At 41.2% G+C, this 24,254-nt stretch overlaps 2 protein-coding genes and 1 long non-coding RNA gene across 9 annotated transcripts; 2 read left to right on the top strand and 1 right to left on the bottom strand.

Moving 5' to 3' along the window:
* The first annotated feature begins 938 nt into the window (after positions 1 to 938).
* Positions 939 to 23,979, top strand: LOC135332260 (uncharacterized). Of its 7 annotated transcripts, none has more exons than XR_010393177.1 (13): positions 939 to 1,276; positions 18,807 to 18,861; positions 19,099 to 19,294; positions 19,873 to 19,999; positions 20,185 to 20,276; positions 20,341 to 20,616; positions 21,079 to 21,325; positions 21,440 to 21,487; positions 21,994 to 22,082; positions 22,149 to 22,932; positions 22,988 to 23,078; positions 23,227 to 23,342; positions 23,674 to 23,979. XR_010393177.1 is itself a non-coding variant. In XM_064527644.1 (11 exons), exons 7-11 carry the CDS (start codon positions 22,035 to 22,037, stop codon positions 23,834 to 23,836), a joined length of 414 nt encoding a protein of 137 aa, XP_064383714.1. In that variant the 5' UTR covers positions 19,155 to 19,294; positions 19,873 to 19,999; positions 20,185 to 20,276; positions 20,341 to 20,616; positions 21,079 to 21,325; positions 21,440 to 21,487; positions 22,001 to 22,034; the 3' UTR covers positions 23,837 to 23,979. The 7 variants fall into 7 exon arrangements, 2 of the variants coding, with proteins under 2 accessions (XP_064383714.1, XP_064383709.1); XR_010393179.1 differs by having other exon boundaries at positions 940 to 1,276; positions 21,994 to 22,183; positions 22,856 to 22,932; XR_010393176.1 differs by having other exon boundaries at positions 21,994 to 22,932.
* LOC135333900 (uncharacterized) lies at positions 9,118 to 11,579 on the bottom strand. The gene is made up of 8 exons (XR_010394122.1): positions 11,460 to 11,579; positions 11,066 to 11,393; positions 10,724 to 10,933; positions 9,966 to 10,349; positions 9,799 to 9,914; positions 9,582 to 9,689; positions 9,240 to 9,465; positions 9,118 to 9,172 (listed from the first exon to the last, which is right to left on the bottom strand). It is a non-coding gene; the product is annotated as an uncharacterized LOC135333900 (long non-coding RNA).
* LOC135331463 (uncharacterized) lies at positions 9,587 to 11,665 on the top strand. Its single transcript, XM_064526639.1, has 5 exons — positions 9,587 to 9,719; positions 9,793 to 10,299; positions 10,742 to 10,937; positions 10,995 to 11,386; positions 11,467 to 11,665. Exons 2-4 carry the CDS (start codon positions 9,826 to 9,828, stop codon positions 11,336 to 11,338), a joined length of 1,014 nt encoding a protein of 337 aa, XP_064382709.1. The 5' UTR covers positions 9,587 to 9,719; positions 9,793 to 9,825; the 3' UTR covers positions 11,339 to 11,386; positions 11,467 to 11,665.
* Positions 23,980 to 24,254: the final 275 nt, after the last annotated feature.

Raw genomic sequence — 24,254 nt, 5'->3', positions numbered from 1 at the left:
TTTACATGCATCTATTGTTGTATTATGTGGCTTACTAGGACCTCAAGAAAGAAGAAAATTGATTCTTCCAAGATCTGTAGTTCAGTGTATATAATATCTAAGAAAAGACCTGTGTACATGCATATTGTTATCTATATTGTTATATGGTAGTGTTTTGTGGCTTACCAGGCCTTCAAGACAAAGATGATTCTGCCAGGAGGATCTGGATCTGGATCTTGGATATTATTATTTTCTCACACGTGGGGAATGAGCGCGCATGCGCATTACATACACAGGACTAATTAAAGGGTGTGTCCAAAGAGATCAATTTCACAAATGGCTACTGCTAGCTAGCTGTTTTAACAGATATTTTCTGAGTATTGTAGCTAACAAAAAGCTGGCGCTTTAGTGCAAGGCTAACTCATATGTTGAATAGAAAGTTTGTGCGGACAGATGATGCTATGAAAGATTCAGCCTTCAATGTGAGTCAAACTAGCCATAACTCGAGAAAGAAGCTTTAGTTTGCAAATCCACGAATCAAAATCCAAGAGAACGTGGCTAGAAGCCTATAGAAGCTGTTAGTTTTCGTCGCATTGCAACCGTTGAGCAGTTACAGCTGGAACAGACACACAGACACACAGACACACACACACACACACACACACACACACACACACACACACACACAGTCAGCTTTACCGTATCCCTCGTGCGGCTACGCCTCGAGGCATAACAAGGAATAAAATGGTGCAACATGTGTTGCCATAACAACCACGGTTATTACGCTCACCCGTTTTTATCATTTTAAATGCTCGGCCAGCGGTGAGATAAAATCCAAAAATTTTTTTTTATGGATCAGCCTATCATAATTATGGTATAAAGGCTTGACTAAGCTTGATTTTCACATCATATGAATGTAACAGTGCTAAGATATATCAATTTGAAGTACAATACGTACATGTAATACTAACGATCTATGAAATTTACAAGCTCACATAAAGACTGTTCATTACTGCTAATTCTATTTTAGCTATACTATACTTACTATACTGATATTCTAGCTATATTATACTACTTGCCAGAGTCACACAGTGAGCCCTCTCCGTCCTGGTCCATAGCTCTAGCGTCTAGGTCCATGTCATGCATGTCCTCAGTCCCAGACAGTTCATCAGCGTCTGGCATAAAGCTGGTAGCCTTTGGAAGGTATCCTACTATCCCCTCTCCTTCATAGGCACTGTCATCACCAGAGGAGACATCGCCATTGCTGTCCTCAAGCTGTTCAAGCACATCGGCACAAGTAAACAACCTAGCCATAGCTATAAACTTCGTGCGGTAAGATGCTAATGAAATTTTAATATAGCAACGTGGCTTGGAAAATTCTAGACTAAATTGCACGTGATTCTACAGCTCTTCCTCTATACAGGGATGTGTGTAGTTCGAGCTACTTCCTAAGTATCGCAGAATTAGAATTTCGCAAAAAAAGTCACTATTGCGGGCCACGATCGTGGCCCGTGACGGTTAAAGGGTTAATTGTATAAACTATATACAGTGTATTCAGCAATCATGCATGCTAACAACGTTAATTGTTGTTCTGCAGATGTCTTCACATTTCATCCTTTTTTTCTCTGCAAGGGTGTACAAGACCCCACCCCCCTGCATGAGAGTCCTAATCCAGTTACCCCATGCAGCCCCCCCCCCACAACATCCCATCAGGTGAGCATAGTATTGCTGAGTGCATGTATAGGGAATATATTACTGGTTACACTCAAAGTAGGTCTAGAGGGTATTTTCCAGTATACATGTAAAAAACTATATAGAACTATCTAAAGTACCTTGCCCCGACGCTGAGGAGACAGTTTCTCTCTTATAGCTCCAGACATTCAGTCTGTGTGACTAGTAGTATTAGCTCACAAACCTAGTATAGGAATTGCTTACAGTATCAAGGGTATCTGGTGCAGAGAGGCTTGCTGGTACAGAGAGGATATCTGGTGCAGAGAGGATAGCTGGTACAGAGAGGCTTGCAGTCCTCTATTCTCTAGCTACAGTTGTTACCCAGTCCTGACCCCATGCCTTGGAGTTGTGAGAAGTAGGTAGTGTCTTCTGTCTGTGGTTTACCCACTTGTGGGTTTTGTGCAGAGTGGGAAATGTATACAGTGACTTGCAACCGAGTGCATGCCACAGCAAAACCACTATTAGATTGTTAGATATGATCAAAATACTTTTAGTGTTAGTTGAACTATTTTGGCCACTTCTACAAAAAAATTAATGTTGTTGCCTGGTTTCCGTGAAAGCGGGCGATGCCCCAACTTGATTTTATGACTTGAGAGGAAGTATGTAGTATTAGAGAAATTATTGTAAAAAAATATAAGAAAAGTCCCCCAAGAGGGAATCGAACCCATGCCTAATCTATAATCTAATCTACTAAGCCACACCTATTCTGTCCTAGTCATTACACCTCTCAGTCATCACAGGCATACACACAGTGGATTGCAGACTATCACTTGCAAAAGAAAAGTACCATGTAGTATATCGTTAGGGCCAAACCAAACCTGTGATAGCAGTGTTGAAAAGCTTATAGTATGTACAGTTCATTGAGTAGATTACCACAAATGTGTGAGTAGTTGTACTTAAATGTAAATATCTTTTGATTGGAGCATTTCTAAGAAATGGTGTTGATACCTGTGTGTAGATGAATGACTGAACTACAACATATCTAAAAATGTTTCCATTGAAACATAAGGCGGTGGGTTTTTGGTGATTAATAGAACAACAGCAAATTGTTATAGTGGGTAACCGGTTAGAGTAATAAAACACTAACCTTAAACAGCTAAGGTCTTAGACTTTTATCACACAATAGATTAATGGTTTAGGTATCCTGACCATATCCCTTTATATGGGTCTTACATATGCTCACAGTGTCTATAATTTATCATTTACCGGTTTTTAGATACACTTTTGGTTAGAGTAATATCTTCTGAAAATTTTATAGCTTAGCTTTAAAAGTTCTCTGGTAAGTTTACAAATAAATGGGCTACATTTTTTGATACCAAGAACATCCTCTATGCTTATTCCATTGTTGAATATCACTGAAAAACTACATATTCTACTATTTTCTACTGTTTTGATGACATCACAAGCTGCTAACCACAAATCGATGACACTCAAATTAACATGTAATGTAAGTGGGCGTATAATAACTGTACGCCCACTTTTAATTACGTTTGTGGTTGATTAAAGCATCATTGGTTTGTGGTTTGCAGCTGCGATGTCATCAAAACAGTAGAAAATAGTAAATTATGTACCTTTTTAGTGTTATCTCAGCAATGGAATAAGCATATAGGATGTTCTTGGTATCAAAATGTAGCCCATTTATCTGTAAACTTACTACAGAAATTTGAAAGCTAAGCTATTAATTTTTCAAAAGTTATTACTCTAACCAAAAGTGTACCTGAAAACCAGTAAATCATGAATTATAAACACTGTGAGCATTTGTAACACCCATAAAGGGATTGTCAGGATACCTAAACCATTGAACAATTATGTGATGAAGTCTAGGACCTTAGCTGTACAAGATTACTGTTTTATTACTCTAACCGATTACCCACTATAACAATTCGCTGTTGTTCTATTAATCACCACAAACCCACCACCTTATGTTTCCATGGAAACATTTTTGGATTTGTTGTAGTTCAGTCATTCATCTACACACGCACCATTTCTTAGAAATGCTCCAATCAAAAGATATTTACATTTAAGTACAACTACTCACACATTTGTGGTAATCTACTCTCTAGACTAAATGAACTGTTCCTGTATCTGCATGAAGAATGCTTGCAATGAACACATTTGTGGAGCAATGTTTTGGCCATTATATAGAGGTGGCGTGAAGGGGCTGTTTTATTTATACACAAGAGTACTCTTGCTTGGTGCAAGTTTAGGCTTAAGAAATCATTATCTATTGTGGTTTTGCTGTTAGGAAATTCTCTGTTGCACCTTGTTAACAGCATTGAACATGCATGTGTTCTTATCACTTTGATTCCCCCTGACTACACATGCATCACAACTGCAGACTGAATTACTGCTGCATGCGTGCAAGTCCCGTTTCTACGATATCAAAGGATCAAGATCTGTGACAGAAATCAGAATGAAACTCAAGTCTGGTATCTTCCATTGTATGAGCTCCGCGATAATTATAAGGTGAAACAAATTAAAACAGATACTACACTTTGCCCATACCTAATTTATAATAATGCTAAATTGATTTCAATGAAGTAACACATAAAGTGGGCAAAGTGTAGGACTGTATTATTATATCTCTATTGTAATACCTAAGGGAGAATGTTTTCATTTAGCTTATAAAATTAAGAATTGGCGGACTAGTTTAAAAAGCTCGAAGTGTTTGGAGAAGCAATTTTTCATTTTGCTCTGAAGCAGAGGTACAAGTGTAAGTCAGTGCTCTTGTACTAGCTTCAATCTGTGTGTGGCCTTCTCTTGAGGAAGTAAACGTTCAGCTGACCTCGAGACTTCTGGTTGTACTTATATTGAAAGTATTTTCACAGTTTTGCATTGATGCCATCTGAGCTTAAGAAATGTGAACAGGTGTGTGTATCTCTGCTTCTGAGGCAAAAGTCTTACTACCGTATAATTATAGAGGGTAAATTTTCGTGAGATTCGTTTCACTGAATGGGAAATGGTGATTTTCGCGAGTATAAATTCGTTAGTATGCATTACGGTAAGCATACCTACGTTTTCGTGGGGGAAAATTTCGTGTAGGCCATGAAGCTTCCCCACGAAAATAACGAATATTTTAACTCACCGTTTATGATCACCCGCTATACCATATGCATAGTATACTGTATGACAACATTGTTTTCAATTGATAAATAAGTTACAAAAATTGGCTCACCGCAGCAGGGAAAGCCGCCCAAATACACCTTGCATTGTTTTGATAGTGTCTGTGAGGGACAAAGGAACCATGCAGTGACATGAATATGAGACTACGTACCGAGGCTAGTAAATATTGGCCCGTTCAGCCGCGTCCAATCAGAGCGCCTGGAGCCGCCACTTGCCTTGAGGCAGAAATAATCATGACTTATTATACTGAATATACTTATAGCGAATCTAGTGATTATTCTGACAAACATTGTAACACGGTTACTTTAATTTTGTTGTTGATTTCCACCTGTTGACAAAGTGCGTGCATAACGAAAGCAAATCCTGGATACAGGTAGCAAAATGCATTGCTTACATAATATTAAAGCCACTATTAATAATAACTTTTCTTAATTTCGACCTGTGTATGCATGGACTAATTATACAGGCGATACAGATGATTCTAAGCTACTTTCTTGATTTCGACCAGTTGTTCAAACTGGACACAAACAAGTTACGTAACTTTTACTGTAAAATACATGGTCTTGCACATGCGCATCGAGGCATATAAAATAATTGTAAAAAATACAACACCGCCGTATCTAACAACACATGTAAAAAGAGAGCAGTCTGGCCAGTACCGCCTAGCTAGGGGGTAAGTCTTGAAGGTACTACTTTTTAGGGTAGCATAAGGTATTTGACAACCTACTAAAAACGAATATACAGTTCGTCCTTTAAAATTAAAATATCAATGTTCTTGCTGGTTGTCGTTGTTCTGTGGTTGCTGTGGTGGTCGTATGTCTGTACAATAAAAAAAAATCAACAATAATTGGGGCAAGAAAAGTTACACTTACCCCATAGCTCTAGCTAGATCTAGCTGTCTGATGACTTTTTCTCTGATGACTTTTTCGTTGACTCAACTATTCTGCTGATCTGATATTCTCGAGGATATTCTAACACTTTTAGCTCGGCTATATAATTATACGTACGTACTGGAATCAGGATCTTTGAATTAATGCTAAAGTTGACGTCACTAAACCTGAGAACCTGAGAGATTGTACAGAGATACTGGGAGAGATACTGGGAGAGACTGGGAATCTCAGACTGCGCTGTGAGAGGTCTTAATTTCCTTAATTTAATATTTATTATTATTATTTTTATTTTATTTTTTTATTTTTTTTTGAAGTGACCGTGTTGTGCTGAGAGATTGTGAGAGGCCGTGAGAGGTGTACTGAGTCAAATTATTATTATTATTATTATTATTATATTTTTTTTTAGGGGCCACTCAAAAGAGTGGAACCCCTAGATCTGAACAGAATTGAATTGAACTGATCCTGGCCAGGCACTATGGTACTTTGTAATAGAACCGGGCGTTGTCTTAACTGTGCCTGTGTAAAGGCTGGCAATATTTCAACTGACCAGCTTTCCAGAAAATTCTCTAAAGTTATGATGGAAGGCAAAGTGAGGGCGGCTCTCAGACTGATAGCTGAAAATCAAACATCCAAACCACTATGTCTAGACAGCGCAGCAGACCCAAACAATGCCACTGAAAGTGTCCTCAACAGCTTGCTAAAGAAATATCCACCAAAGCAACCTTACAAGATGGATACGATTGTAAACTCTAACCCACCAGTCACAGATCCCCACCCTATTATTTTCGAAAGAATTGATGGACAATTGATACGCAGCACGGTCCTTAAGATGGATGGAGCTGCCGGACCATCAGGCCTTGACGTAGCTGCTTGGAAACGGCTTTGTACCTCATTCAAAGCAGTTTCCTCTGAGCTATGTGACACCCTAGCAGCAGTTGCAAGACGACTAAGCACCAGTTTTGTGGATCCCAAGGGGCTATCAGCTTTTGTTGCCTGCAGACTCATAGCTTTAGACAAATGCCCAGGAGTCCGCCCCATAGGCATTGGAGAGACCGCTAGGAGAATTATCGGGAAAGCTATTGCATCAACCCTCAAAGAAGACATCCAAGATGCAGCAGGTCCCCTTCAGGTATGCGCAGGTCATATATCGGGATGTGAAGTAGCTGTTCATGCCATGCGTGAAGTCTGATTCTCAACCGACAGAAGCAGTTATCCTAGTGGATGCCTCAAACGCTTTCAATTCACTTAACCGTGAGGCTGCTCTACGCAACATTCAACAGTTATGCCCTTCTCTTTCAAGAATTATCATCAACACCTACAGAAATGAGTCAGAACTATTCATTGAAGGGAACACACTCCATTCCCAGGAAGGCACCACCCAAGGGGATCCACTAGCCATGGCCATGTACGCAATCGCCATAACCCCACTCATCTATCGACTAGAAAATGCAGGAATCAAGCAAGCCTGGTATGCTGATGATGCTACGGCTGGTGGGTCACTTCAAGATCTCAGAGAATGGTGCATGGGACCGCTTAGCGCAATTGGGCCCAGACTACAGATACTACCCTAATGCCGAAAAGACCTGGCTTATCGTGAAAGAAGATTACCTAGAAGAGGCCAAAGCGAAATTTAATGGTTCAAGAGTGTCAATCACAGCAGAGGGTAAAAGACATCTTGGAGCAGCTGTTGGCATTTTATATCCGGATATGTCCAACGCAAAGTGACCGAAGCCATCAGGGTGGACTTCAGAGAACTGTGCATACCATGTGTCATAGAACTCAGTGGTAAGGAGAACTTGGGCTCAAGAATGAATTTTACAACGAGGAAACGGAAAATCGTTTTAACAGTACTTTAAATTAACGTCTTCCGCATGTGAGGCCGATGGTTGGCATGTCTTCATCAGCTATGTAGACACTTCATTCAATTTAACCATCTGCATATCCTGCCTCCCTTTTAGTACACACATGCAATATTGGCAGGTGCTAGTTCTGCACCTGTAGCATCTCGACATCTTTGCAGCTAAACAACCACACGCTTAGGCTGGTGCAAATTTCTTGTTAGTGCACATAGGCCCTGGGACGCAGTTTGTACAGATCCTGCCTCCCCCCCTTCTGCTTTTGAGGGCAGCATAAGAATTTGGAATTTTGACACAAACTACTAAAAATGAATATACAAGTGATTTAGTTCGTCCTTTTAAAATTAATCAATCCATGTTCTTGCTGGTTGTCGTTGTTCTGTGGTTACTGTGGTGGTTGTATGTCTGTACAATAAAAAAAAATCAACAATAATTGTCAACATACAACTATTGAACCAATAGTTAATCTTTAGCTCAACCCTTACTAGACACTGTAATTGTAATTTATATGGTGTCACTAGATCCTGCAGTTCACCCTCCCCTCCGACACCGCCGTATCTAACACATGTAATAAAAAAAAGCGGTCTGGCCAGTATCGTTCATGAGATAATTATGGATTTTTAAAGATAAATGTGACAGGGCCAATGAAAACGGACCTTCACGCGGTAAATATTAAATTGAGCAATAGGCCAAAAAAGGACCAATGCGAAAACATAGGCAAACCTGTTTTTTTTCACAGATGCGAAGTTCCACCTTTCTTAGAGCTGCCTGCAAAGTTTTAGCTGTCTAGGATTCTTTAAACAGTTCAAGCGAGCGAGATAAAGAGAGCCACTAACTTGCATCTTTCCGTAGCCAGATTACTAATTTCGTAAGGGGAAATACCCTCTCCGGGGAAGGGTATTCCCCATGCGCAACAATAAAAAAATTAATTACGCAGCATCAGGAATGCAGCTGCGGTTAGTTTTCTTGTTGAAAAGATATTCTGCAAGTGCACAATGTCTAGAGCGCAGCGTGCAGCAGCAGCACTAAATGACGACATTAAAGGGTTGTTCAGTGAGGAGGACAGGTCAGCTCTTGAAGAAGTTGCCCTGGACTACTTCACTGGGCACTCAAGAGCACAGGCATCAGACTCAGAGGATTCTGCATCAGACTCAGAGGATTCTAGTGAAGATGACAGCTTCTCTATCTCAAGAGGTAGGGCAAAATCAACAAGCAACATTAGTACAGTAATAACAATAATAACAGTAATAATAATAACAGCAACATTAAAATTTGTGTTTTTGTTTTTGTAGATGGCAGTCATGGCTGGACGTTGCCGTCATCCCCTCATTACGACCCACTTCCAAGTCTTGACCCAATGTCGCCGTGTTGTAGTGACCGTCTTGACCCAATGTCTCCGTTACCCTTCCATAGTGACCCACAGACTGACTGTAAGCGCATTATAATTTGTAATTCTTAAACACTTATTAAACTTATCAGGTGACAGTGAATCCGACTCAGAGCCCCCCCCCACCACAGAACAACAGATTCGAGAAGCACTCCAACGGCTCCCTCCTCCGTCCTCCCATCAGTCAAGGTTTTCTGGGGCTAAATCTGTAGAACAAGAGGAGCAGAGCGAGTCCGCGTTATTAGCAAAAGTCTTCAAAGAGTGTACCTGTACCTGCGCGTCAATTCTTGGTAAAAATCAATTGACTGATTCCAAGAGAGAATGTTTAGAGCTATCGAAGGACAAACTCGACTTGGTCATTCTGGCGCAGCTCCATTCGTCAATGAAGGTCAACAAAATCTGCGGACCCAGCCACAAACACAAGAAGTCTCAGCGGAAACGGAGCAGTGTGTTGTACAAACACAAGGGACAACCAGTGTGTGCCCCTGTCTTTCGATTCCTACACGGAATAGGTTAGGAAGTAACTATTTAATTTATCACTGGTTTCTCAGGAGCAAGTAAATTTCCTACTTGACCATGACTGTATGATTATACTAACTGTGTACTGTACTGTACCTTTCATACATAGGAAAGACGAAACTGAAAAATCTGAAGTCCTCCTATCGCAAGTATGGACTTGCTGCTAGAGTGCACGGCAACAAGCGACGGCTCCCCCAAACAACTCTGTCCCAGGACGACAATGAGAGTATAGTTGTAAGTTTGAACAATAACAAATACAATACTTTTATGTAGGCAGGCACAATAAATAATTATAAATGTTACGCAGACATACCTTACCAACTACTCTGAGGTCCACGGGATGCTTCTGCCTGGTAGAGTCCCTGGCTACTGTCGCACGGATATCAAGCTACTTCCTTCTAGTGTGACCAAACGGAACATCTGGAAAGACTACAGAGATGCAATGATTAAGTGCGATCAAAGAGCCGCATCTTACCGTACCTTTTGCAGAAGGTGGCTGGAGTTACTACCATCACTGGTAATCATGAAGCCTCTCACCGACTTATGTTGGACATGCCAACAACGTGGTGAAGCCATCAAGAGTGCTTCATCATCACTAGAGGAGAAGAATGCGGCACTCCAGGCGTATCAGGACCATCTCACCACCGTGACGATAGAGTGGTCGTACTACACGGCTGTTCGCAAGGAGTGCAAGGATTCAATCACGCAGCACTACACAGTGAATAACGAATTCTCTCCTCCTCCTCTTCACTCCAGAGCAGAACCAAACTCGGCACCCATCAAGGCTCACTATTCTTTTGATTATGCTCAGCAGGTGAGAGCCATGTACTGTACGTGTGTTTTACAGTCACGTACAGTACGTGCCTGCAAAATCAATTTTTAGGAGTTCGTACATGTACAGTAGTACGTGTGTACATCACTAATTTTACAGTCACATACAGTACGTGCCTGCAAAATCAATTTTTAGGACTTCCTACATGTACAGTAGTACGTGTGTACATCACTAATTTTACAGTCACGTACAGTACGTGCCTGCAAAATCAAATTTTAGGACTTCGTACATGTACAGTAGTACGTGTGTACATCACTAATTTTACAGTCACGTACAGTACGTGCCTGCAAAATCAAATTTTAGGACTTCCTACATGTACAGTAGTACGTGTGTACATCACTAATTTTACAGTCACGTACAGTACGTGCCTGCAAAATCAAATTTTAGGTACATGTACATTACTCACATGACATCTCTCTTTCAGGTTCATTATCCGTGTGATCCACTACAGCCTGGCCCAGTGTTCTTTCTCACTCCAAGAAAGTGTGCAGTCTTTGGTATTCACTGCGAGGCCTTCCCACGCCAAGTCAATTTCCTTTGTGATGAGGCAGGTGACTGTGGGAAGGGCTCCAACACGGTGATCAGCCAGCTGCACTACTTCTTGGAGAACCACGGGCTGGGTACGGCAATAACAAAATTTCTGTGAACAACTTTGCATAGAATATTTTACTATACAGGTGAGACTGATGTGTACCTCCACGCAGACAACTGCACGGGCCAGAATAAAAACAACTATATGGTCTGGTACCTGCTGTGGAGGGTCATCACAGGAAGGCACACTAACATCACTCTGTCCTTCCTGGTAGTGGGTCACACCAAGTTCGCTCCTGACTGGTGCTTCGGACTCTTTAAGCGTCTCTTCAAGAGGACCAGGATTGGTAGCCTAAGGTCAATTGCTGAAGTTGTCCAGAAGTCAGCTATTTGTAATGAGGCACAGCTGGTCAGTGATGAGCATGGGAATGTGATTGTCCCAACACTGGACTGGATCACCTTCTTCGCCCCTATAAGTTCAAGAAAATGACCGGCATCAAGAAGGGACATCATTTCCGCTTTTCATCTTCTCATAAAGGTGAAGTCTTGTGATTTAAGTAGAAGAGGGGCTGGGAGTAAAAACATACATAAAATAAATTATAAGTATTTACCTTCCAGGTGTTATGTACACTAAAGAGAGGGCGGACGTCATCACAGAGATTCGCCACGAACTTCTGAAGGAGGGATCCACGTTTGACGACTGCGAGCTCCCAGATAAGATAACTCCAGCAGGCCTGGAAAAATCACTTTGTAACTTATGTTTACTGAAGTAATACCAAGGGCGTATACAGTGATTTTGATTCTTGCTATTCTTCGCAACCTTCTGCTGTGTGTCATGAGACTAGATTCAGACATGCATCTTAATTATGTACGGCTAGTAGAAGGCAGGATCTGTACATTGTAACGTGTTAGTGTAGATATTGGCAAACATTGAAGCGCTGTTGAGAACTCAAACTCATGGATTTTTATCGAGATTACATAACTTATGATGTGCTGCGCTATAGACGTGACAGTTTATGTTTATTTATATGTTATACTTACGCTGACACTTCCTGTCGCCTGTCGCCTGCATGTAACACTGGAGGCAGTACAGTTTCGCGTTTGGTTGGCGGCGCTTTGAGCGAGCACCGCAACAACCATCTTTTTGTGAAGATCTGCACAAAACGAATATACCACGTAAATGAATGTTTGCATTATATAATTTAGACGCGTATCATCGAATGTCGCTAATAGTCGCACTCTCCAGCTCGTTTACTCATATTCAATGTCTGCACGTAACGATAATAGACGTGTACGTATAAGTACCATAGTTAACAAGAGCAGACTTATGGGTTCCACATTTTCTTCGTTGTGTGTCACAATAATTATGTTTAAAAAACCCTTTCCGGTTCGAATGTTTTTGCCACATGGAGTTGAACTTCGCTCAGTTGAGAACTTGGATCATAGAATATCTGAATAATTATGATGAACAGTAAAAAAGGAATGTCAGTGACAATTTGTACTGTCACTAACTTATACACGCACTCCATCATCCATTCATTCTTCTGTTCACTCTGGCTCTGAGAAATAACTTGCAAATAATTGAAACCTTGCGAATCAGAGAACTGAGAGATAACATTTTTCTTTATCCAAATGCCTTATTCTTGTTTCAATAGACAAGGAAGGTGCGACAACAGCACGTTGTAAACAGCTTGGGAAGTTATCACCCATTTTCAACCGTAGCTGCTGCTTGAAGTCCTGAATAGGATTACTGAGGATTGCATAAATGAATCAACCCGAACTCACGTCATCTTTGATTATTTCATCGACTAGTCGTTTCTTGATTAGAGGATATCGACGACACTTCTGGGATCGAGACTGTCTGGATAATATATAATTGATTCTTATACTTTAATTTCCACGTACCTGTGGACAAGTGTGCACGGTCAGCACATCATAACTTCCGTCAGTGAAAACATATTTTTTTTTATTTGTTGCTTTTTTGCCAGATTTTTGACTCGCACTGGTGGGTGCAAAACATTCCTGATATCCCTGTTGTGGTACCAATAGGGAGGCCTCCTATGTACATTTGTATTATTTTTAAATGCAGCTATAACTATCACATTATGGATAGACTAACCTTATTGGTGCAATTACCACGGGCTCCAGGAAGGCAATTGTTGCATGGTCTGCCTCCCCGGGCACATACACAGTTGAGGCATGTGCCAGTTATGCATCTGCAAAACTTTGTTGTTCCCTTGGAATTGGAATCCATCTAGGAGCTAGCTGATATAGAGGATAGATCTAGAGGCCGGTGCTGTCTTCAGATTGTGTCATTGTTAGCAGTTACTCCTAGAGGATAGATCTAGAGGCCGGTGCTGTCTTCAGATTGTGTCATTGTTAGCAGTTACTCCTAGAGGATAGATCTAGAGGCCGGTGCTGTCTTCAGATTGTGTCGTTGTTGGCAGTTATACACAACTCATTTGGTAGGCACACATCCGCTGCAGCTCCCAGTCGTGCACCTGCAGCAGTTTACTGATGCCATGCCGGAGAGAGCACTAGAGAAGATGAGGCCCTTTTTATAATGATTAACTAATAATAATACTACACGTGAAGTTTTTACTCTAATTTCAATCTGTGAACAAAGTGCATACATGCCAGCACATCACACAACTATATAATATATATTAAAACTTACTCTTTTTTCTTTAATTATAATGCTTTTAGCCTCAATAGCCTTCTCTGCTGCTGCTTTTGTAACGAATCCAAACTAATTAAAATAGTTTTGGCTTCAATAGCCTTCTCAGCCGTGGCTTTGCTTTTTAGGGTGGCAAAGGCGAACCCCTGGGCTGGGATGAGCACAATCTATATACATAATTATATGCATATAATATTATGCTCTGTTTCTATATAACATACTACTCTTTTCTGGAGTTTCACCTGTGACAAAGTGTGTGCCAGGAACATGCACATTAATTTACATCATTTTTAAATCATTTTTCCCCTGTATACGTCATTGTCAGCTGACACTTTTGCGAATGTGGCGAATGTGGTGCCAACTATTATAAAACTTACTCTTTTTTCTTTGATTACAACAGCTTTGGCCGCTATAGCCTTCTCAGCTTCTGCATGCAGCTGTTTTTAGGGTAGCAAACCCGAACCCATGGGATGGGATGATAATAAATATAATATTATTGTGCTCTGTTTCTATATATAACATACTACTCTTTTCTGGAGTTTCACCTGTGACAAAGTGTGTGCCAGCACAAAACAGGAACATGCACATTAAACTTACATCATTTTTTAAATCTATACCCTAGCTTATAATGACTCACGCTAGTGGGGCCAAAGCACTGATGTCATCTTTGATTGTCCCTGCAGCCCCACTTTTTTGTGAGTAAAGGAACCACACTCAGTCGAGTCAATGCATGTGGACAAAGTATGTGCGTGGTGCCAGCACATCATATAACATGCATTCACACAACTATTTCTCTTTTTTCTTTTATTATAATACTTTTGGCTTTTATAGCCTTCTCAGCTTCTGCGACTGTTTTTAGGGTAGCAAACCCGAACCCAGGCGATGGGATTATAACTTACATGGATTGTTTCACAGCATTGGAGGGCCACCTTCACAGTGTTAATGGTGCATCCAAGGGGCAACACAATGTTAATGGTGCATCCAAGGGGCAAGCCGCCCAAAAACACTTCTTCTCGGTTGCGAGAGTAATTATAATAGTATATTTCTACACCATCGTCTTTTGAAAATGTTCATGGCTTTCCCTACCAAATGGAGGGACCACATAAAATGCTTGTGTTCGTGTTCGTGTTCATGCAGATAGTGGTTGATACTTCAGTAATGTATATTATACATAATTCAATAACTTAGAGTGATTTGGCTTGGTATATCATAGTATACTGTTACTTCTGGATTACCACCTGTGGACAAAGTGTGCATGTGGTGCCATTATAAACATTCACACAACTATTACTCTTTTACCTTTAATTATAATATTTTTCGCTTCAATAGCCTTCTCTGCTGCTGCTTTATTCACAAACGCAACAAAGGCAAACCCCTGGGCTGGATGATCACTTCACACACACCCGCTGCTGCAGGACCCAGTTTTGCATCTGCAGCAACTAGCAGATCTAGATGCCATGCATGGATATGGCCGGTGCTGAGGGATGAGCTTGGATAGAGACTAGCCTTGTTGGTGCACATGGATCCCGTTCTAGGGAGGCAATTGCTACAGGTTCCACCTCCCATGGCACACACATGCACCTGTGACCTAACGAGAAATTCTATATACACATGCAGTGAACATGTACCAAGGCAGAGCACAAAGCATATACCATTCTCATGACGTCCGCTTTAGTCCGTCTAGAGCATATGATTTCTACAAGCCGATATTTGTTGGACTGCAATTATAACATCATTTTTACAACCTTTTTAATTTATAATTATAACGCTAGAGCATTTTGGCTTGGAAAATCGATTCATAATACGCATCAAATCTGTGGCAAGCCTCATGAAAACATGCGGTCTTTATTGCCATTTTGGCCGCTTTTTTACTAAAAAAAAAGTTGCAAAGGCAAACCGGAACCCTCTTCCTTCCTTTCTACCAGAGAGGACAACATTAACAGTGACGACTGCAGGTGCTGTCGGAGGTGTTCCTGGAGCTGTGCCAGTTGTCTGTGAGGGAGTGGGGGGTCAGAGAACAGAGAACACCAGTTAGTGCATTCATGCCTGTGAATGATGAGCACATAATTATACCCACTGGCATAACTTTGTTATTATTAGACATCTTCAGGGCCTCCGCCACAGAGTCCCTCGACGTATGTGGGGGGAGACCAGAGACAAACACTCTTCAAACACTTTTTCTGTGCACCCATGAGGTAGACCTCCCAAAATACTTCTTCTCGGTGCATGCCTGAGAATGATGAGCACATAGTATACATAGTATACCCACTGGCATAACTTTGTGAATAGCCGCAGGAGACCAGAGAGGTTTTCTTATAATAGACATCTTCATGTAGGGCCTCCGTTTGATGCTATTTTGGCCACCGTACTTGTACTGCTTTTTAGCATTGTTGTCCTAAAATTTAAAACACTACCTTAATTATTTATCATTAATTTGGAGATCACCGAGGCATAATTATACTGTACAAAACCTCTGGATCCTCATTGTGGCTTCACAACTGCAGGTACCATTGTTTTGTCCTTGCACAGAAATACAATTAACCAACACAAGTACATACAGTCACTACTCTTTTTTTTTTTATTTCCACGTGTGGACAAAGTGCATGCATGGTGCCAGCACATCACATAACAGGAACATGCACAATAACTTACATTTTTTCATTTGATTAAAACCAAATTTTGTTTGATATCATAGAGACTAACCTGCATGGTTAGTACAGCTGGTGCTGAAGCAATTTGTACACGGCCTGGGCACACACACAACTCTGACAGAATCCTTTCGTGCATCTGCAGCATGATGCCGACATGGTCACGGAACTGGGCACACACACAACTTTGGCAAGATCCTTTTGTGCATCTGCAGCAGCATGCCGACATGGTCAGGCTAGTCGGACCAGACCAGTGGAGCTGAGAGTCTCAATTCTTTGTTGTCGGTAGGGAGGCCTCGTAAATAGATTGTTTGGATGCTGCCATAACTATAACAACATGAATATATATATATATAAAGACTAACCTTGTTGGTGCACCTCGAGCTTGTTCCAGGGATACAATTGCTGCAAGGTCTGCCATGCATGGACACACACATCTATGGCATGCTCCTGTGCTACGTCTACAGCATTTAATAGCTATTTATAGATACCATGCGAGCTGAGATGATGCAGTGACATGCACATTAACTTACATTTTTTCCTTTAACTGAAACAAATTTTTTCTTCACTGCCTCATTGGCCGATTCTTAGTGGCAAAGGCGAACCCTGGAGACAGCACAAGCATTTTGAGTGATTTGGCTTTGCATCATAATAAAAGTACTGTTACTTCTTGAGTTTCAACATGTGGATGAAATGTATGCATGTGGTGCCAGCACATCACATAACAGGAACATGCATGCATGCACATTAACTTCCTTTTTTTCCGTTAATTGCAACGAAAATTTTTTTTATTGCCTCTTGAGTGGGTGTGCCCCCCTGGGCACACATACACCCGCTACATATTCCTATTTTGCATCTGCAGCACGACATGCTGATGCGAGGTGTATAGTTGCAGTTTTGATGTGAGGCAGTTGAAGATAGTCTAGTCGAGTCCACTCGGTTTTAGTTGCTCTATATAGTTGAGTCAATGATATATATGCAGCTCATAATTATTAGCCTATAATTATAGTATACATGCACACGATTCCCAAAATTAATGGAGCCTCGGCTGTCAATTCAACCCTACATCATGGCCCTCACGGTTTCCGGGGGGGGAGACTGTGGCTATAGGTTCGCTGCTGGATTAGCTGTGGCTGGGGTGGAGACTGTGGCTGGGTTGGTCGAGGAAGCGACTGAGAGTGGTCCAGTCATCTCCTTGTTGCCTTCTGCAGAGGCGTTCGCATATGCTCGGGGGTTAAGTGGTACAGTGTCCTCCCGAGCATTGCCCTTTGCGGTGTGTTTTTCTTAATAGCCATCTCGGGCCTCAAAGTTTCATCACTAGGAGGGTGTGGGAAATTAAAGCGACAGGTTTGGTTTCTCTTGCAATATGAGGAATGCCCTTTCATTGCATAAAGTGGCAACGGGGAATTAGTGATAGTTGTAGTCCTCCGTTCCTCTTCTCCTCTTGACATTTTTGCCTTTAATAATAATTTTTTTTTGTACAGCTTTGTCAGTGGATATCGATCACCAGTCGTTTTAACATCTATTTAATTTAATAAATACTTACATGGAACAAAGATGTCTTTGCCATGTTGGAATTCTGATCTTGATATCCAGAAATAACACATCAAGTACATTGAAATAATTATTACATGCCATCAGCGTTAGCATTGCCGATATTGTACATTCATAATTAAGCTATTTTAAACTGCTTCCTAGGCAGACATAGTGGCGTGGCAGAATACCTCGACCAGCCATCAGTAACAATGAGCAATAGATTCGGTGAAGAACAAAGAAAGATAAATTGGATCAGCAGTTGAGAATGGAAACTTGGATCAGTATAATTATTATAGTATACCAATTATAGTGTGAATGTCAGCACCCTCAAGTATCAACCACTATCTGCCACATATAAGCTAGCGGGTGATTGTCTTCTTGTAAAAGGTTCTGTAATATATATTATAATTATATTGCATACAACATGCATGCATTTTGAGTGATTTAGCTTGGCATCATAATAATTATATAGTATTATAGACAACATGCACAGACGAACATTAATATCAGTTACTTTTTTTATTTTCTGAATTGCAACATTTTTCCATTAATGGCAACAAAACTTCTTTTTATTGCCTCTTGGGCCGATTTTTGAGCTTTAAAAGTAGCGAAGGCGAAACCTGCGGAGGGCCTGGCTGATATCCCCTTCGGTTGAACCTACATGTAGGCCAGCTATAGGTGCACCTTCTTTGATTGAATCTGTGAGGGAGTATAGAGGAACTAGTGACATGAACTCTATATAGTTGAGTCAATGATATAATATTCAGCTCATAATTATTAGCCTATAATTATAGTATACACACGATTCCCAAAATTAATGGAGCCTCGGCTGTCAATTCCTTCAGCCCTATATATATATATTGACCTGACCACAAAACGCTTGCAACACACATTGCATGGCTAACAAACATTTGAATGCAACTAACATAATACGGAACACTACATGCATGCATTCTATACATGGCCCTCACTGTTTCTGGGGGGGACACCTGTGTTGGGTGAGTGCATTGTACTGAAGTTCATAGACAAGTTATCTTGTTTGGTGCCCTTACTCGGCATTAAACTATTAATTGTTTTGACACTCTATCTCTCTATAGCTGACCCCTCCCCACAACCCCCTGGCAGACTCGTCTGGTGGACCTCGGATACCAAGTAAGGATCTATAGTTTATTGTGGCATATAAGCTTATACTATAATGCAGTTAGTTCTATATTCCCATCAACTTGTCCTGATAATTATACTATATAACATGCATGCAGTGCTGGGCCCACTAGCTCATGAGTTGTCATAATTATATATACTGGATTTTTATATATACTGGATTTTATTGTTTTCTGGTGCATTTGCAAAAATAATTAAGTCTGCCATCTCCATATATATCCATCCCAGCTCTCAGCATCTGCCACATCGATTTCCCCCCAAATCTCACCTCCTCAACGTCGTCTAGCTCTGCCGCAACACACCAGGCCCATGGCATCTAAATGCAGCTGCAAGTACACGACTGGGTCGTGCAACAGCTGTGTGTGTGTGCCCAGGAAGGTAGAACCGGCAGCAACTGCATCAGAGCTACAGGTGCACAAATAAGGTTAGTCTCTATCCATGTTGTTATACCGTATAGCGGGTAATTTTCGTGGGGTAAATATTCATTATTTTCGTGGGCAGGCTGACCTCCATGAAATTTTAACGTAGGCGTGGCTTACTGGAATGCAGTGCAGGCAACGAGACTAAACGAAATATTTACTCACCGTTTTGGAGTTGAACGAATTTTTTACCCCACGAAACTTACCCGCTATACGGTAGTTAATTCACTCAGTATTGTGTGTGTGTGTGTGTGTGTGCAGTGCTTGTCGAGTGCTCGAGTTTTTTAGTACGTCTATCAACCTACATAGTGCAGGTTGATAAGTCATCTCTATAGCCTAGAAATATGGGGGCTCCGTTAGTTAGTATTTGTGAAAATATATAGGTCGACAATTAAGATGCATTGAAGTTGTGTATAACTGCCAACAACGACACTACTACTCTAACATAGAAATCTATAGAGAGAACTAATCAATTTAGATCTATATGCGCATTCACAATTGTATCCATGCCGATTGTAATTCATGCACAAGCACACTTCTTGTAAATACACTTAAGTCTGTGTCACTGATTCCTCCCTTACAGACGACATCCATTTATTTAGGAGGCCTGCAGAGCTAACTGTCTTCAGATTGATGGATTTCAGATAGAGTTGACACCTTTGATTCCAACCCCACCAGGTGCAGCCTCTTCGTCAGCCACCCCAGAAACCGTGAGGCCATGTATAGAATGCATGTAGTGTTCCGTATTATGTCAAATACTTGATAGCCAATGTGCATTGTGCATATCAGATCAATAGGGCCGAAGGAATTGACAGCCGAGGCTCCGTTAATTTGGTGAATTGTGTGTATATATGCATATTACTACTGTATAACTGGTTCCTTCACCCCCTCACAGACGGCGTCCAGAGAAATTTATTTGGGAGGCCTCCCTGCGCGTACCACCAAAGGGGATATCAGGGAGCCCTCCGTTGTTTTGGCGGCACCAGCGTGAGTCATTATTAAGGGTGGTGGTTCGACAACTTAACTTATGCTATACTTCTCTCTTGTACAGAGTCTGGTCTTACCAGGAGGGAGAAAAGGAAGGGGGCACACTTCCGCTCATAATCGCTATAAAAGAGCGGGCAGTGCTGGTGCTAAACAATCAGCAACTAAAACAGAGTGGACTCGACTATCTTCAACTGCCTCACCTCACATCAGAAAACTGATATATACACCTCACATCAGCATGGTATGCTGCAGATGTAAAAAAGGACTATGTAGCGGGTGTGTGTGTGCCTAGGGGGGCACACCCTGTACAAATTGTTGCAGCACAAGATGCTCAAACCAGGTTAGTCTCCCTCCATGTTATTATAGTTAATACTCAGTGTTGTGTGTGTGCATGCAGTGCTGGTCCCACTAGGGTTGTCATAACTCAAAATTATACACTTGTTCTCTGGTGCATGGTCTATAGTGGTCTATAAAATTACTCATGGTCTATTATTTTTTCTCGTGTGCATTGGCTTCGTTTCGTAAATGTTTGCCTCCTGAGAATACTGCTCAGATTAAATAATAACAAGTGTACAGGATTAAGCTACCACTATACTACTTCATGTATGCAGACCTATATCATTCTGTATGATTATACTGAGCTGCGTAAGGCTATATAGGTGAAGCCCTGTTTAGTATATAATTATAGCAGCTGTTTTTATGCACTCGCATCTGAACCAGTTATAACTAGGTGTTTGTAAGTACAATAGTACGGAAGCATGTACTTGATTTAGTTTATGTGATTCCTCCAATTCCCTCACAGGCTAGTTCTTCCACCAAGTGTGCAGCACTACTCCCGAACCCACCAGCCCTAGCTAGGGGCCTGACCCTACGGTTGAAGCGTTGCGTGAGTGTCCCGAACAATTATGCCTTAATGACAACATGTAGCCAACAACGACACTATGAGTGTCAGTGCTGGTCCATCCATTATACCCCACTCCCTAACTCACCAGAAAGGCAGCTAGTAGAATGAAGGTCTCCAGCACTGCAAACCACGAGCTCTCTATCAGGTGCTGCAGCCCCACATCCAACCGTATAAAACGATTATTTAGCGTGCCATTCGTTACACAGGATGTAGCATTTAACTTGAGTTCATGTCATTGACCCCTGCACTCCCTCCACAGGTTCCCGCTAGTCAGCTAGTTCCCCCTCCACCTAAGAGGAAACGTTCAGTGAGTGACCATGTGTGTGCATACATGTATTATATGTAGTTATGTTCGAATTCCCGAATTATATATAGTACAAGATTGCCTATTTGTATAAATTCAAGCCGCACAAACGATTTGTTTTATGTTGTATCGACATGCATGTGTGCGTGTTCTATATCTATATCTGTATCAGTGGTGTATGAAGCAATTTCACAATAGGGGGGGGGGGGGGCTCGAGTTTTTTAAATGGAAAAAGTACGCCTATCAATAGGTCGACAAGATGCATTGGAGTTGTGTATAACTCTTGAGTCACTGTCTCGCATGAACAAAGCCAACAACGACACTATACTACTCTAACACAGAAATCTATAGAGAGCTAACCACTATATATATGTACGCATTCACAATGATATCCATGCTCGAGGAATCGTATATATATATATATGCATGTTACTATTTTGGAGGATGATATTTAATAATGAGCTGAATATACATGTATATAACCGGTTCCTCCACCCCCTCACGGACAGCATCCAGAGAAATTTACTTAGGAGGCCTCCCTCCCCGCACCATGAAGGGGGACATAAGAATTGCCCTCCATTGTTTTGGAGGAACCAGCGTGAGTCATTTTTAAGTGCATGGTGGTTCGACAAATTAACATGTGCTTTACTTCTCTGTTGTGCAGTCGGTGGACATCCCATGGGCGAAGGGAAGGGAGGGGTTAGTACCATCCACTCACAATAATTATTGTATAAGTAAACCATTATACTTTCTGTATCGGGTTTGCCTTCATTACATTTTTTAATGAACTCTCAGCAAAATGGCCTTAGGAAAAAAATATATAATTATTGATCAAAGGACAAAGTGTAAGTTTTTAATTTGTTCCTGTTTTTAGAATTTTGTGTGATGTGCTGGCACCATGCATGCACTTTGTCTGCAGGTTGAAATCAAAAAAAAAAGAGTAGTGACTGTATGTACTTGTGTTGGTTAATTGTATTTCTAATTAGAGTCTTTGTGTGTACGTATGTGTGTGAATTGATTTTAGCCAAATCACTCAAATGCTGTCTACATTGTGTTGCATGCACTGTACTGAGCACAATATATAGAACCTCTCACAAGAAGGTGCATGATCACCATGATGGCAAGTAGATCCCCTCCAACCAGCTGGTTCAATTGTGAACACCCACTCACTGACATTAGACCACATTTGCCAGTAGCTACCTTTGACCCAATAGCCAACAACGATCCTAATAACGCAAAAAGAGTGATTCTAACCAATTGCTAAATCTATATAATATTATATACACATCCATTATTATATCCACGATTGCATGCACAAGCACACTTCTTGTAATACACTTGTGTCACGCACTGTCATCCACTCCTTTACAGACGCCTTTGTTTTCTACCCCACCTCCTGAGCAGCCACAAACATCCCTGCAGGTTCATCTGGTCCATCAGCAGAAACCGTGAGGGCCATGTATATATTAATGTGAATGCATGTAGTGTTCCATATTATGTTAGAGAGTTTCGTGGACACCTTCCGTCACCTGTATCCCGACCTCGCTGGAGCGTACACTTACCAGTTCAACGCCAGAGCCAAGAACACTGGCTGGTGAGTGCTTCTGCATTACTCTAGAAAGAGTGTAATTTCATTGTGTGTGTGAGCAAAGCTGTATAGCTACAGCGGAACCATTAATTTTTATAACACAAAACATTATGGAGTTGTCCATTATAATTACCGTATATCTTCTAATTTATAGGACACTTCTAATTACCCCGGACTCTCTTTTGGGCAATTTTCGTTGTTCTAATACAACGGACACTCCAGTGCTTTAATATTACATTTGTTCTAAATATCCGGACAATACTTTGAAAAGTTGAGTTACATTCACAGACGGCAAGTAAGACTTAGAGTGCTGCAGTTAGATAGCTAGTTTTAGATAGCTAGTGCAACTATTCAATCGCACAGTGTTCTATTAAACTTAGCTATCTCGCATGCAGCTGCTTGCTTGTTCTAATTATTCCGAACACTTCACATGCTCTATAAAAATCTGTTCCAATTATACCCGGACAATTTCCAAAATAATTATTTTTTGCTGTCCGATAAATAAGGTATGTAGGAGGTGGGCTTTTTATATCGTATAGATGGTTAAGAGTGGCCATTAAGTACATTACTGTTTAATATGATCACATTTCTTTTTCTTCAGGAGACTGGATTATTTCGTGGTGTCTGAGCGGCTCCTCCCTCATGTAACTGATGTGGTGATTCGTAAGGAGGTGTTTGGGAGCGACCGTTGCCCATTGGTGATTGGATTGACAGACCACACCCACAAGAGAATGACGAACCCTGAATTGATTGGCTATCACTAGCTGCATTTAGCCATTATACGACTATCTAACATAGAATGCAAACAAATAACAGTTAATGTGAGCACTTTTACTTATATGTTCTGGTGATGACTACGTTTTTCATCTTTCTCCCTCTATTTTCTATATGGTTGCCATGGTGTTGCAAGATGTCCACTCGTGAGTCGTGAAGGGATAATATAATTAGGCTAGGTCAAGTATAATTAATTATCCATCTTCTGGTGAATAATCAGCTAGGAGACTTAGAAAGGGCGGCTAATTTATGAGACACAGACCATCAGATTCACTGCCCACTTTATACAAACTACTTCCCGTGACCCAAAGTAGCGCTTGGGTTATTCACGGGGCTCCGGAGCTGGTGGTGGGTGTCGGGAAACTGGCATCTGCCATCAGAGCGCTACTTTATCCGGAGTTCTGTAAC

Source organism: Halichondria panicea, chromosome 1 (genome assembly GCF_963675165.1).
Source record: "Halichondria panicea chromosome 1, odHalPani1.1, whole genome shotgun sequence".
Classification (NCBI taxonomy): Eukaryota; Metazoa; Porifera; class Demospongiae; order Suberitida; family Halichondriidae; genus Halichondria; species Halichondria panicea.
This window is presented reverse-complemented; position numbering and strand designations above follow the sequence as displayed.

Bases quoted from the DNA above. Each gene is read 5' to 3' on its own strand.
- LOC135331463 (XM_064526639.1), top strand. From the start codon at position 9,826: ATGCTTCTGCCTGGTAGAGTCCCTGGCTACTGTCGCACGGATATCAAG. The intron at 10,300-10,741 runs GTGAGAGCCATG...TCTCTCTTTCAG, and splicing joins CTTTTGATTATGCTCAGCAG to GTTCATTATCCGTGTGATCC. The intron at 10,938-10,994 runs GTACGGCAATAA...TTTACTATACAG, and splicing joins CTTGGAGAACCACGGGCTGG to GTGAGACTGATGTGTACCTC.
- LOC135332260 (XM_064527644.1), top strand. From the start codon at position 22,035: ATGAAGGGGGACATAAGAATTGCCCTCCATTGTTTTGGAGGAACCAGC. The intron at 22,184-22,855 runs GTTAGTACCATC...ACTCCTTTACAG, and splicing joins TGGGCGAAGGGAAGGGAGGG to ACGCCTTTGTTTTCTACCCC. The intron at 23,079-23,673 runs GTGAGTGCTTCT...CTTTTTCTTCAG, and splicing joins AGAGCCAAGAACACTGGCTG to GAGACTGGATTATTTCGTGG.